General features: G+C 40.3%; 1 protein-coding gene across 1 annotated transcript; it reads right to left on the bottom strand.

Moving 5' to 3' along the window:
• Positions 1–7,377: 7,377 nt before the first annotated feature.
• Positions 7,378–9,972, bottom strand: LOC131675412 (uncharacterized). Its single transcript, XM_058954391.1, has 2 exons — positions 9,938–9,972; positions 7,378–8,389 (listed from the first exon to the last, which is right to left on the bottom strand). The coding sequence occupies exons 1-2, from the start codon at positions 9,970–9,972 to the stop codon at positions 7,378–7,380; spliced, it is 1,047 nt and encodes a 348-aa protein (XP_058810374.1).
• Between the last annotated feature and the right edge of the window lie 1,011 nt (positions 9,973–10,983).

Raw genomic sequence — 10,983 nt, 5'->3', positions numbered from 1 at the left:
AAAAAAATACCACTAGTTTCATTTTAATTTCTACCATCAGAAAAATGCTTTTTTAGAATTTGTACTCTCTCTAAAAATAGAGAAAAAAAAGATTTACGTTGGGTAGATTAGCAATTCAAATTAACGTATTACTGCGCATGCGCGGTGGAAAATCTAACTTTCAGTAGAAAAATATGCGATTTAAAAAAAAAAATATATGAATGCCTTCTTCTTAATTTGTACCATCTAAAAAATACATAAAACTAATTTGTATCCTTGTAGAATTTGAATAATACAATGTTTTTTGTGCGACGGTAATACTGATAGATTGATTGTTCGTGACCTATTGTGGGCGACACAAAGAAGCTTAGTTCACTCGTTTGATTTTTTTTATTGTTGTTTTATACGAACGATTTATGCCTTGAATTTGTTCGTAGTTTCTAGATTGGTTAGGAGAATGAAATAACTTAAACACCTTTTTAAAGGAAAAGCCTATAACGGCACAAAAACCCTTTTATTAATTGACACTTACACAGAGAATTTTTAATGAGAAGGAAATTGGATAGAGTATAGAAAAAAAGAGTAACTGACGCCGCGGGAGAACAATGGCCGCGCGCACGCAAGGAACCCACGTGTTGCACAACACACAACCGGCTCAATTATTCGAAGCACATTCGCACATTCACACACAGTTTTCCTTTTACAATGAAGAGATGCGATGATAGTATGATAGATGATGAGATAACGATACGATAATGTGTAGAATATACATACTGTTCCGTTGAACAGAAGAGGTTCGCGAGGGAGCTCCGCACGCTAGACGATGTCGTCGACGACTGCCGGGCAAGCCGGAAGAAGAGAGCGTTCTCTCCACGATTGCCGCGCCAGCACCGTCAAGTGCTGCCACTGCGTGAGATTTAGGGGCTCTAGCCCTTACAAATTGTTACGACTTAACATGCTGCCGGCCACGGCTGCGAGACTATTTCGAACAGTAATAGTGGAGCAGTGGTTAGACTTAACCTAGTAATTGAATTGTGCATAGATATAGATTATCCTAAGAAGTCTAATCGAATATTTGATTTATTTACAAGTGGAACCAGTTTCCGTTGGAGGGACTGCTCCAATGATTAGCACCGTTATCACAATCGGTTCGATGAATAGACTAATTAAACTCTTTATTAATTGAACAAGAACAACTTAATCTAATACGTAACATATATACATTTTCTACAGTACTAAATTATTTATTTTGGAAGACTAGTCAGTTAAAGTTCGTTATCGATTCACTCGATCGCAATTCGGACCCCTATTCTAAAAGTCAGAATCTCGAATTAGTCAGGAACCCATTTAACCGGATGGGTATCGCGTCGCAAGAGTCACTCTCTCGACGTGACCCTTGAGCTTCTGGCTGTAGAACTTTCGGATTCCTCCATTCTCGGGCCAGGCTTCATAGATGCACCACTCAGAATACGATAAGGTTCAACTCATGTATGGCAAACCAAATCGCGCACATCTGGGGGCAATGTTAACGATTATTCTGGGAGGGGTTGCTGAGATTCTGACGGGATTTGCCGCCCTGTTCTATGGGTAGCACGCAGAGCCTAGTGATGTTTCGTTTGTAGACTCCGGATGCCATCTTCACTGTTGCCACTCGAGCAATGCCATCACTCCCAGGATGAACCTCCTCGACGATACCTAGCGGCCATCTTGCGCAAGGAGAGTTCGTGTCCTCCATCGATACGACAACCATGCCAGGTTTTAGAGTGGCAGTGGAATTCAGCCATTTAGTTCGGACTTGGAGTTCGTGCAAATATTCCCGGTGCCATTTCCTACAGAAATCCTGTCTTGCTTTGCTTATGAACTGGTACGGCTTCAAACGATTGTCTGCGACTGAATCAAAGTCAGGTTCGGGTAAGAAGTCGAACGGACGTCCAATCAAAGCATGCGCGGGTGTTATCGCTAAAGGGTTATTAGGGTCTGCAGAAGTCACGTATAGTGGGCGAGAATTAAGGATCGCTGCGATTTCCTTTAAAAAAGTTTCAAGCTGTTCATACGTGAGTGGTTGATTGGTCATCAAACGATTCAAATGATATTTGAAACTCTTAACGGCGGCCTCCCACAATCCGCCGAAATACGGAGAGAGAGGAGGGTTAAACGGCCATTCGATTCGTTTGGGGATCGTGAAGTTTTGGATAGCTTCTTGGAAAACAGAAGTCCCGTGTAACTCGTAGAGTTTCTTAAGTTCATTGTTCGCACCGACGAAATTGGTACCGTTATCGGACCTCATTATTCGCGGGATCCCATGCGTATTAATAAACCGACGGAGACAAGCGAGAAAGGCTTCAGTGGAAAGATCTGACGCTAACTCGATATGGACGGCCTTGGAAGCCATGCACACGAAAACACAACCGTATGCTTTAATGAAGCTACGATTACGCTCTTTCTTTTCTTTAATCAGAATAGGCCCGAAAAGATCTACACCGGTTTCCTCGAACGGATACTCGGGAGCAACGATCCTGCATTTTGGTAGATCCGCTATCTTGGCGTGAGGGAATTTTGGTTTCTGACGAATGCACGGCACACATCGCTGTATGATATGCCTAATTTGGTCTTTGCCGCCGAGAGTCTAAAATCGTTCTCTTATGGCGTAAAGTGTCATCTGGATTCCGCCGTGAAGTGTTCGACGATGAGCGTCACGAATGATCAGGTCGGAGATGTGGTGGGATTGTGGAAGCAATATTGAATGTCACTGGTTGAACATGAGGTCGGAATGTTTTAAACGACCGCGTACTCGGATCAATCCATCGCTGTTAAGAAATGGACTGATTTGATCGAATTTAGTTCGATTCCTAAACTCACCGCGATATTTATCATTAGGTGGGTTTTGATCGGATTTTAAAGCTTCGATCTCGGAGGCAAAACATTCCCTCTGGATCAGAAATAGGAGACGAAGTTCAGGCTTATCAACTTCAGCTTGAGTTAGATAACGAATCCCTCTTTGTGATTTGCCCGTATCTGGAATCTCACCTTGAGGTAATTCCTTACTCGTTAAACGGAGCATGTACGCTATCGATCTGATTAAACAACCGAAATCCGAGTATCGGAGGTAAAAGGAGCTAGTCGAAAAGGTCGTTGCTAACGTGTGACTCGCAAGTGGAATCGGTGATTCAGGCCATTTATCTTCCGATAACCTCAGCCAGTGAGGACCGCAATTCCAGAGGGAATTCCTCACTAGTTCACCCGGTAACTGTCCTCGAGACAGTGCATCAGTTGGATTATCCGCCGACCGGACATGTCTCCATTCGACTTCATTACCTAATTCTTGAATATCAGCTACTCTATTTTTCTCATAAGTCCTCAACAGATGGGGCGCCTTTTTTAACCAAGATAAAACGATCGTTGAATCTGTCCAGAAGATGGTCCGGGCAACGGAAAAGACCAGCTGTTTCCTAGCCTTCACGTATAACCTTTTCAGAAGGACCGCGCCGGCTAATTCCAGTCGCGGTATTGTTTGATGATCGATGGATGCTATTTTGGACTTGCTAACGAGCAGCCTGACAGTAACGCGTCCTGTCGCGTCGACTGTGCGGATGTACACATCAGCGCCGTACCCTTGTGACGAAGCGTCACAGAAGCCGTGTATTTCGGTTGACGTTGGAGTTTCCCCTCGTAGGTACCTCGGCTCTGCAAACTTCTGCACCTCGGGGAGTTGATCGGCAAACTTGACCCATTTCGTGTGAATCTCCTGCGGCAACGACTCGTCCCAGGTCAAATTTGACCGCCAGCAATCTAACAAAAGCCCCTTTGCATATAAAATTAAGGGGCCTAGTAATCCTAGAGGATCGAAGATTCGTGCAACCTCTGAAAGCAATTTTCTTTTTGTAGAAACTGTTGTGATATCGAGGACACGGGAATATGGGTGTGATACAATTAGTGGTTTACAGTTAATGTGTATTGACAGGGTCGCGAGAGCGTACGTCCAGTATGATAGCTCCGTGACCCATCCACGTCTACTGACTCATTCGCATCTGTGTCTCTCTTAGACACTTAAGAGGGCGCTACTGAAGGCGCGCTCTCTCGACATCCTTCCTTTTTTATTAATACGATTCTTTTGATGATGCTTACAATTTAAATAAAGATTACATAGGAACAAATACATATATACGCAGAAATATGTTAGTCGAAACCATAGCGCGCAGGCTGTTTTTTATCACGCTCCGATCTACACATAGTAGTTACATTATTGGTTTCGGTATGTGTCAATACACTATCAGCTAGTCGCTGCGCTTCTACACTTATACCGTTAGTCTGATTACCGTTGTCTAATCTATTATTACAATTATAATTCGGCTCGCTCGTAGGCACAATATTTGGCACAATGGCGTATTCACGTGGTTGTACATTATTTAGATCGCTCGGTAAGATGACTGAATCCTGGTTACATTGGTTTATCTTTTCGATATACGGCGCTGGAATCAAATGCCATCGATTTCTCTTAACTACGTTACCGTTCGATGTTTTTACAATATATGCGTTGGGGCTTTCGCTTACTTTTATTATCTGACATAGCGTCGCATATCTATAATCCATACCCGATCGTTTGCGTTTAATTTTGACAAATTTTTTACGCGATGACGTTTATTGTAATAATACTCCTGTTTTTCCTTTCTCTCTTTTTCTTTGATCGAGATTTTTTTGTGGTCTTTGAAAGTACCTAGCTGCCTAGGATGTACAGGGACAGTGGATCTGATTTTTCGTGAGAACATTAACTCCGCGGGCGAATATCCGTTTTCCAGCGGAGCCGCTCTGTAGGCTAATAGACCTAAACAAACGTTTTTGGATTTTACAATTATACTTTTCGCAATTTTTAAAGCGGACTCAATTTCGCCATTGCTTTAAGAAAATTTCGGAGAACTAGTGATGTGATTTACATCCATTCGTTTACAAAACTGCGCAAATTTACTTTTAAACTGCGATCCGCAATCGCTTCGCACAATTTCTGGAATACCGTATCTACAAAATAAAACTTCACAATTAGCAATTGTTGCTTCTTCTGTCAAAGAAGGCATCTCCGAAATTTCGAAAAAACGAGAATAATAATCGGTGGTTATCATGTACCACTTTTTGCATTTGAAAAAATCGATGCCTATCTTTTGCCAAGGTCTATCGGAAAAATTTTCTTTTACGAAAGGTTCCTTTATATTTCTGTGCTTTTCAATACAATTCGGACAAAACTCGATCAAATTTTTTAATTGTAAACTTATGCCTAACCACCACACTGATTGTTTTGCTCTATCTCTGCATTTATTTATTCCCAAATGTCCTTCATGCAACTTTGTTATTACATCGAGTTGTAGAGGAGGAGGAATCATTAACCTGTTGTTATACAATAACAAATCTTGTACATAAGAAAAACTTTCTTTTAATTGGAAATATGGTAACAACCCATCCGGCAATTGACTTTTTTTAGGCCATTTTCTTAAACAATAATCGATTAGTTTCGAACAAATAAAATCGTTTTTTTTCTTCACATATTCTTTGTACATAATTTTCTTTTATAGGTAAGCTATTTATAACAAGATTTACGTAGGCTTCTGTTTCTTTTTCTGAATCATTCTCACTCTTGCTCTCAATTGGAAATCGTGAAAGCGTGTCTGCTAAAACTAACTGTTTCCCGGGAATATGGAATATGTTATAATTATAACGCATTAGCCGCATCCTTATTCGTTGTAAGCGGGGAGTAATTTCGTCCAATGGTTTCGTTTTTAAAATTTGTAAAAGCGGCTTGTGGTCGGTCTCTAAAGTCACATCGATGCCTGTAATGTAGTCTTTAAATTTATCCGCGGCAAACGCGAGGGCTAGTGCCTCTTTTTCTATTTGACTGTATTTACGTTCTGTCGACGTGAGCGTTCTCGATACGTATGCTACGACTTCGCGCGACTTATCGGCGTCTTGCTGCATAAGAGCTGCTCCGAGACCGTAACTTGAAGCATCGGCCTGAATTATTATATCTTTTTGGTAATCGAAGTGAGCTAAAATCGGTGATTTTAACAGTAAACTTTTCACGTTTTCGAAGGCCCTTTTTTGTGGTTCGCCCCAGACGAACGTTGTATCGTCTTTTAGCAATGAGTTAAGCGGTTCGAGTAACATTGATTTGTTTGGAACAAACTTTGCCACGAAATTAACTGTACCGAGAAATTGTTGCAGGCTTTTCACGTCTTTCGGTTCGGGGAATTTGCGTATTGCCTCTAATCTTTCTGGTAAAATCTGTATACCTTTTTTAGATATTCTATGACCTAAAAAATCTGTCTCCGTAACACCGAACTCGCACTTCCATTTATTAAGTGTTACGCCTGCTTTGTCTAGCCTGTTAAGTACTATTTTAAAAATGTTGTCATGCTCCTCACGATAGAGGAGCATGACAACATTTTAAAAATAGTCCAGAAAATACCATGCTTTGCTTACTTTGCATCTCCGCTTGTTGTACCAGCGTTATTGCCCTTTCTAGCGTGAGATTAGATGTGAGTTGCAATCGCTCCGAAACTCTAACGTCTTTGACTCCGATTACGATGCGATCACGGATTAAATCATCTTTCAATTGACCATAATCACACTTTTCTGCTAATGTGTGCAGTGCAGTAATAAAGGCATCAACACTTTCAGATTCTTCTTGGACACTTGAATTGAATTTGAACCGTTCAAAAATAACATTCTTTTTCGGAGAAAAATATTCGTCTAATTTTTTCCGTACTTCTGCGTAAGGCGTCGTGTCTGCTAGGTTAGGAAATATACGCGTCAAAACATCTTCAGCTTCTTTCCCCATCGTGTAGCATAGCAAATCTACTTTCTCTTTTTCTGGCCTGGAATTTACATTTGCGACCATTACGTACCTTTGGAAACGCTTTATCCAGACCGGCCATGCTTCAGGTTTAGAAAACTCAAATTCTCTGGGAGGTTGCACATTGGAAGCTGCTTGCCCAGCAGCTTGGGAAATAGCCTGGCTTTGTACTCCAGTATCGGTCGAATCTTGTGTGCTCGTCATATTGTTTTATTTGAAAACACTGATGCTTCTTTTTTTTTTTTTTTTCTTAACAATACGAACGGTCTTAACACCACTTACGCAATTCTTATTGCTTTTTCTTGGCTTAGATGCTGCCTTAGCGTAGAACTTTAGTTGTCACTTTTATTCACTGCGTCGATGCTAAATTTAACTTCTACTTCTGACACCATGTTGTGATATCGAGGACACGGGAGTATGGGTGTGATACAATTAGTGGTTTACAGTTAATGTGTATTGACAGGGTTGTGAGAGCGTACGTCCAGCATGATAGCTCCGTGGCCCGTCCACGTCTACTGACTCATTCGCATCTGTGTCTCTCTTAGACACTTAAGAGGGTGCTACTGAAGGCGCGCTCTCTCGACAGAAACAAACTCCGTATTTTCCGGATCGCACGAGTACGTGAATATATCGCGTTCAGAATCCCAGACTATCCCGAGCGTCTTTTTGACTGCAGACTGTTGAACCCCGCAATCCAGTTCGAAGATTTTCTTGTCGATGTTGTCCAAAGCAGACGGATGGTTCGAAGACCATTTTCGAATGGTAAAACCTCCACGTCTCAGAAGTTGGATCATCTCGTCACGAATCGCCAGCAGCTCTTCCAATGTCTCAGCTCCTGAAAGAAAATCGTCGACATAGAAGTCGCGACATAGAAGCAGCGAAGCTCGTGCAAATTTAGCTTCCTCATTCCTGGCCAACTGGTGCAGCGTGCGGATAGCTAGAAAGGGGGCGCTTTTGATTCCGAAGACTACAGTGTTAATGTAGAAAACCATTATTCGACCGTTGTAGTACCAGAGTATTTTCTGATATTTCCTGTCGTCAGGGTGAACCCAGACCTGCCGATACATTTTTTCAATGCCCGCAGTTAGAACGAAGGGGTGCGATCGGAAGCGAATGATCTGCTCGACGAGAGTGTCCTGAAGAGTCGAACCTGCGAGCAGAACATCGTTCAGTGAAATACCGGTCGAGGTTTTTGCGGACGCATCGAAAACTACTCTGCACTTGGTTGTTTCGCTTGACTCCTTGATGACCGCGTGGTGAGGGAGGTAGTAACCGCTTTCGTCGTCGTCCTCACACAGCGTCATATGGCCTAACTCCAGGTAGTTGTTGATCTCCTTCTCGTAAGCTTCCTTCAGGGCTGGATTTGCTTCGAATTTTCGCTTCAAAGCCTTGAAACGTTTCATCACCAGGGCCTTTGAGTGGCCGAGTTCGAATTTCTCGCCTTTGAATGGTAACCTAACGGTGTAACGACCTGATTCATCGCGAGTGGTATTTTGAATGTAATGTTGTTCGCAAAGATTGTCGTCTTCGATCTTACTCGGCCGCGGTTCAAGATCTTCGACGGCGATGAAGCTTTCGAAAAGGGTGTCGAGTTTTACGGCGTTACATGAAAGTTTGTTGGGTGTTCTCTGAGGGACAGAACCTCCGGCAACTACTATAATATAATAATATGTAAGTGTAATGATGATGAATGATAATGTGTAGAATATACACGCTGTTCCGTTGAACAGAAGAGGTTCGCGAGGGAGCTCCGCACGCTAGACGATGTCGTCGACGACTGCCGGGCAAGCCGGAAGAGGAGAGCGTTCTCTCCACGACTGCCGTGCCAGCACCGTCAAGTCCTGCCACCGGGTGAGATTTAGGGGCTCTAGCCCTTACAAATTGTTACGACTTAACATAAATTTTAGAGGAAAATCTTTTATGTCTTAAGAAAAAATATATTTCTAGCTTTAACTTAAATTTTACCCACTGAAAGTAGTTTTATTGTAATTTTTACACTCTAAAATTTAATTAGACATGTTAATATACAAAGTCCTAAGTTAACGTGTGTTCTTAAACTCCTACACTGGACGTTACTTAATTCGCGACGCGGGAAATTTAAAATTGGAAATAAGCTACGTCGTTTGAGCACCACTGTACCCGACCGAGGTTAGATCACAGTTTTTACCTATGAAGATGCAAGGTTTATGCTTCAAGTATAAATGGCTATTCACGAGTTTTGGATGGCAAGAATTAAGACAAATTTGGCGCATAGATTAAAAGAGAAGCAGCAGACAGTGCAGGGCAGCAAAGGACCAAAGAAGAATTCAACAGTTAGATAAGTATAATTAATTCACATTATTACAAAGTTTCCAAATAAGATAAATTTACTTTGTGTAACTTTGCAGGTCTCGAACGGAGAGAGTATTTAGAAAATATAGAGCACTTGGTACCAGCAATTCCTGGCAACAGATCGATTCTCCGATTAAGACTAATCAGAGTCATTCAAGAAAGCCTAGCCATATATCAAGCAACTGTTAGTGGTAGTAGGAGAGAGAGAAGCAAATAATGTAGAAGATAATGAAGAAGACAGTGAATCATTGGAGAATGCTGTGCTTCAAGACTATGTAAACAACAGCAGTGCTTCAGAAGAAATAATTGAATTTGTTCATAGACTGTAGAGGGATTCGTGTCAAGCATAATTATTATGCAGTGTATTTGTTATAAAAATGTACAACTATATTGTGTGGTTAGTGAAAGTATGAGCGACAAGTTAGTGATAAAAAATGTATCATTTAAATTACGTTATTTATTTCTTAGCTACCTTTTATATGAAATAATAGAATACATTTTGAATGTATGGACAATGAAATCTTGTTACATTTAGAGTGATCTATCTTTGATGTTGTAGAATTCTTGTCCATGCATTCAAAATGAATTCTATTAGTTTGTTTTTATTTTCTATTGTGGATAGTAAATAAATAAATAAATAATAACTTATCTAAATGCCAGCATAATGATAAATCCTTGCTGAAGCAAAAGCAGGTAAAAGCACAAGAAACTCGGAAGAAACATTTAAAATAGACACGTGTAAACAGACTTTTTCAGGTCTGCTATTCGAGCTTTGATTTTGACTGCTACTTTAAGTCCGTAACGGTGGTTTTCAGATTGGCCATAGTATAACGCTCGTTCTTAAATTATATAATTAAAACCTAAAATCAAATAATCATGCATCTAAATTCATTGTTCGGCAAACAAGTAATTTTAAACCTAAAAACAAATTAGTAACGTTTTAGCTTTTTATCGTATCTTAAAACGAATTTTCATTTTTGAATTTTCCCGCGGTTTCTTCGTTCCGATGCAACGACGGAATTCTCATACCAACCTGACTGGGGGGGTCGCGATTCAATCCACGTTGGGTGTACATCCAAAAACAGCTGATTACTCGGATGATAAAGTAGGAAACTCTGATAGGAAAACTATTTATTTCCTACAACAAAATACACCACAAGCCTTGCCTTAATCAGTACCATTTGAAAAATAGTTATTTTGGTATTTGAACCCCTCGAAAATATTGAGAAAAAAATTAATTCGTAGTCTAATTCGACGATTCTAATTTCGTGTCTTCCGCGCTGCGGAAAATCTCTTTTCTCGGCGGAAAAATCGTGAAATTTTAATGTATTAGATGATATGAATGTCTTCTTCTTAATTTGTACCATCTACGAAATCCAAAAATATAATTTGTATCCCTGTAGAATTTGAATTATACAGCGTTTTTCATAGAAACATAGTAAAATGCAAAAAATTAATAAAATTTGCGATCCTGGCAGAAAAATGGTGAATTTTCTTAAAAAATGTTAAGTAAATAGCTTTATGTCTATTTGGACTATTCAAAATTATCTAAGTTTTCTTTTCTGTACCCCCCCAAATTCTAAATCCAAAATTATATTGAAGTTATATAAGGTGTATAACTTCAATATAATTTATATATTTATTATATATTTATAGGTGGTACAAATTAAGACGAAGCTAATGGTATATATATTTTTTTTAAATCAATCATTTTTCTGCCAGGGTCGTTTCGATGAATTCTTCTTCTTTTTTCGTTGGCGTGCAATACTTAAAGCTTTGCCGTGCCATCACCAGGGGGCCTATTCTGAAAAAAAATTTTGTGGTAAATCAGTTTG

This window comes from Phymastichus coffea, unplaced genomic scaffold, assembly GCF_024137745.1.
Source record: "Phymastichus coffea isolate CEN01 unplaced genomic scaffold, Cenicafe_Pcof_1.1 PCOF00020, whole genome shotgun sequence".
Classification (NCBI taxonomy): domain Eukaryota; kingdom Metazoa; phylum Arthropoda; class Insecta; order Hymenoptera; family Eulophidae; genus Phymastichus; species Phymastichus coffea.
This window is presented reverse-complemented; position numbering and strand designations above follow the sequence as displayed.